The sequence below is a fragment of the Zea mays genome, chromosome 1, assembly GCF_902167145.1.
Source record: "Zea mays cultivar B73 chromosome 1, Zm-B73-REFERENCE-NAM-5.0, whole genome shotgun sequence".
Classification (NCBI taxonomy): Eukaryota; Viridiplantae; Streptophyta; class Magnoliopsida; order Poales; family Poaceae; genus Zea; species Zea mays.
The window spans coordinates 212,958,294-212,962,759 of record NC_050096.1 but is presented as its reverse complement, the minus strand read 5'-3'; the positions used below and the strand labels follow the sequence as shown (position 1 = coordinate 212,962,759).

The 4,466-nt window shown below is 44.2% G+C and overlaps 1 protein-coding gene across 1 annotated transcript; it reads right to left on the bottom strand.

Moving 5' to 3' along the window:
• Positions 1-350: 350 nt before the first annotated feature.
• On the bottom strand, positions 351-934 carry LOC103645256 (uncharacterized). The gene has a single exon (XM_008668341.1). The coding sequence runs from the start codon at positions 932-934 to the stop codon at positions 446-448; it is 489 nt and encodes a 162-aa protein (XP_008666563.1). The 3' UTR covers positions 351-445.
• Positions 935-4,466: the final 3,532 nt, after the last annotated feature.

The window sequence follows — 4,466 nt, the reverse complement described above, 5'->3', positions numbered from 1 at the left end:
AGTAGCTTGGCTTTTTTTAGGAAAAACAGAAAGAGGGTTCCACCTACTGTTAAATATTTATTAGAGAGCGGAAGTAGGTAAAAAGTTATAGGGGAGGTTTTAAAACTAAGTCCTAATTGCCCTCACTAGCGTTGATCCAGATGGGTACAGAAGTTGCAAACATATTGTGATTCACTAGGTGAGTGCCCGTGCGTTGCAACAGAGACATATAATACATAAGTTACCGTGATATTATATGTCCTCGTTGCAACACATGGGCACTCACCTAGTTTTATATATGCAACAGAAACTTAGCAGCTATAGCACCACTATACACAATTACATTCAACCTTGCATTATAAAGCATCCATTGCACTGAGAATCTGGGAGCACCGGCAACTGGATTCCGCGTTCTTAAAACGGGCACCAGTGGGTGGAGCAACTAACTGGACAGACGAAACTGTCACTATTGCAAGCTCCTCCTGCGCTTCTCTCTGGGAGAAACTGAGGCGGTGGACTCCGCCACGTCCTCCACACCAGCCACAGACACCGACTGCATCTGCACTGAGATCAGCTGAGGCCGAAGGGCACCAGGTCCAGACGGGGAAGCAGAGACGCCAGGCGTGTTGGACCTCCTGTGCAGATGCAGGCAGTGGGCAGCAGGGTCTTGACAGCCCTGGTGCTCATTGCCACCGCCCCTGTTGTTGCCTTGAGCACTGCCTGTAAGGGCTGCAGACAGCGTCTTCCCGAAGTTCTCTGAGCTGCTGGTTGCACCACGTCTGCTCCAAGACTTGGTCCAGCTGAAGCCGAATGAAAGGAAGCCCTTGCACTTCTTAGGGGATGGGTTCACAGGATCAGCAGTGCCTTTTGCCGGTTGAGCAGCATCTGCCACAGAATTCGTTTTGCCATTGTAGAATTTGGATGCCCCTTTCCTGTTGTATGTAAGAATTAACATCGGTTATAATAAAGGAAGAAGTATATATGCAGTAAATTACTCCCACCGTTTCAAAATAGTATACGTTTTAGCTCTAGATTTTTATGTCTATACTCACATAGATGACAATAAATCTAAAAACAAAATCGCCAAATAATCTTCCCACCAACCCCTATTTCTCACACAGTTCCAAACCTGGAGAAATAGCAAGCATCTGGTCCTTTTTGCAAGGAGGTTTACTGCATTGCGGGCGACTGAAATAAAAAAAGTCAGAACATAGCAAACCATCTTAAAAACACACACGCTGCAAGTGAACAAAATACACTTGAATGTGTAGGTCTGATTCTGAAGCCATAAAAAACAAAAGGGTCCCAGGTAAAAGCCATCGCGCATCATTCAGCGTTATACAAACTACAAACTGCCCAACACTGTCAACGCTTTTAAGCACATCTAAACTCTTGGCCATAGTCTTTCACAAGTCCGACATGTGGGCTCTAGTTGTTAGAAAGTTAGGCATTTTTAGTTTTAATTTAATCCAGAAAATCAGTGCGATATATGTGATGACATGTATGTGCATGTGTGTATAACTACTCGCATAAGCAGTAAACAGCAATGAAACATGCACAAATACGAAGAACAGAGTGTACCCAGCGGAGGGACCGATGCTCAAGGCACCAGTGGCTCCATTCACACGAGACATCTCGTGTGTTTGTTCGATGTAGCCGTACGAAGTCGGTGCAGGAAGATGTACTCTGTGCAGTCCCTCGAACGGTCGCCGGGAAGAAGAACAGCAGCACGCGTCAACTCGGGAAGGCGACGAACAGCAAGCTGAGAACGAAGCAGCTGGACAAACAGATCACGCGAGCAGTCGCGAAGACGCTCCCCAAAAATCTGATCGCCCGCACACCCGTGCAAGTGTATCTCTGCGGTCGGTGATTTCGGAGGCCTGCTCTTCCACTCTCTGTGCTCGCAGAAGATGGGACGGGAATGTGTTGTTTGCAATTCGCGTGACTGGAAGAGCCCTCCCTCTCCATTCTTATAGGCGGTCAGAAGAAGGGAGAAGAACAACGGACAGAAACGGTCGCGCATTAGAGCTGGAAACTGACGGACGGTTATCATGACGGTCATCACTCTTTCGAGTTGATACATTGTCATTTTCCACATGATTATGTATATGGGATTCCTCAGTGTGTTCTACCGGAATAAAATGCTCATGGGGTATCGTTGGTTCATCATTAGACGTATCATGTGTAGCTTTCATGGGAAATTCGTCCTCAAAAAACGTAGCATCTCTGGACTCCATAATTGTACCAACCAACATGTCCGGTACTCCAGAGTTTATAATTAAAAACCTATATCCAATGCTGTGGAAAGCATACCCAAGGAAAACACAATCAACAGTTTTCGGTCCTAATTTGCGCTTCTTGTTAATTGGCACATTCACTTTAGCCAAACAACCCCAGGTGCGCAAATAGGAGATATTTAATTTCTTCTTTTCCCATTCCTCGAATGGTGTGATTTCTTTGTTCTTTGTGGGAACTTTATTCAGGACATGACACGCCGTCAAGATCGCCTCACCCCACCATTCCTTAGATAGCCCTGAAGTCTCTAACATGGCGTTAACCAAATCAGTTAGAGTACGGTTCTTTCTTTCAGCAACCCCATTGGATTGTGGTGAGTATGACGGTGTCCTCTCATGAATAATACCATGTTCCACACAAAAATCAGAAAAATCACCCGAAAAATATTCTCCACCACGATCAGACCTTAACCGTTTAATTTTCCTCTCGAGTTGATTTTCAACTTCAGCTTTGTAGGTCTTAAAATAATGCAAAGCTTCATCTTTTGATTTTAAGAGATACACATAACAAAATCTAGTAGAGTCATCGATAAAAGTAATAAAATATCGCTTGCCTCCTTTAGTCAATATTCCGTTCATCTCACATAAATCGGAATGTATTAAGTCTAGTGGTGCCAAATTCCTCGCCTCCGCAGCCTTGTGAGGCTTGCGAGGTTGCTTAGATTGCACGCACACCTGGCACTTAGAACCTTTGACTAAATCAAATTTCGGGATTAAATTTAAATCTGCTAACCGCGAGACACAACCAAAATTGATATGACAAAGTCGTGAATGCCAAATATACGACTCATTCGAAACAACATTGTTCACAGACTTATTACACACATCATGCAAAGATAAGCGGAACAAGCCTCCGCTGTCATAGCCTTTTCCAACAAACGTTCCATACTTAGACAGTATACATTTATTAGACTCAAACACAATTTTGTAGCCATCTCGACACAATTGAGAGCCACTAACTAGATTCTTTTTGATGGAGGGGACATGCTGCACGTTCTTCAATAGCACCGTCTTTCCCGAAGTAAACTTCAGAATGACTGTACCAACACCAAGAACACGCGCATGTGATCCGTTCCCCATCAGCAAGGCTCCAGTCCCTTTGCACTGATAAGAAGAAAATAAAGAAATATCAGCACACACATGAATATTAGCACCGGTATCAGCCCACCACTCAGGGGATTGACACACTGAAAGAACAGTAGGTAAAAGATTACCATACCCCGATGTTCCTTCTCCAGTCTCGCTAACAACCATGTTTACTGTTTTCTTCTCTTGAGCTGGTTTTTTCTCTTGCTTAAATTTGCGGTCTGGACAAGCGCTTGCCCAATGATCAGTACTCCCGCAAACAAAGCAACCAGCTCCTTTGTTCTTCTTTTTGAACGAGGCTGCCTGCTTGGGCTTCGTGGCATTCTGTTGCTTGTTCTTCTTTTTATTATTATGTGATGCATTGGAGTTCTTCTTTTGTACCATATTGGCACTAGAAGTCTCAACTCCTTTTCCACGAGTGTCTTTTGCTCTCGCCCTCTCCTCAACATCAAGAGAACCAATAAGCTCAGCCACGCTAAACTCTTGTCTCTTATGTTTTAGAGTGGTAGCAAAGTCCGTCCAAGAAGGTGGCAGTTTAGCGATAATACCGTCGGCCATGAACTTGTCAGGCAAGACACATGGGAATTGTTCGAGTTCTTTAGCCAGTGCCTGTATTTCATGAGCCTGTTCAACTACAGGACGGTTTTCCACCATCTTATAGTCAAATAGCTGCTCCATGATGTACAGCTCGCTACCAGCATCAGAAACACCAAACTTCTCATCTAATGCATCCCATAACTCTTTTGCAGATGTGCACGTTAGATAAGAATCAACATACTTGTTGGCAAGAGCGCCAATCACGGCGCCTCGAAACAGGTTATCGGCAACGTCGAACATTCTCTCCTCTTCAGGAGTGAACTGTTCGGGTTTCCCCTGTGCGGCGTGATAGCAGTTCATTGCGGTCAACCACAGTATCATCTTACTACGCCATCTCTTGTAAAACGTCCCATCAAAAGGTTCACTTGGTTTTAACGCAGCAGCAAAACCACTAACAGAAAAATGCCTAATATCAGATTTTTGGATTGTTTTAAAGTTAGGCATTTTTAGTTTTAATTTAATCCAGAAAATCAGTGCGATATATGTGATGACATGTATGTGCATGTGTGT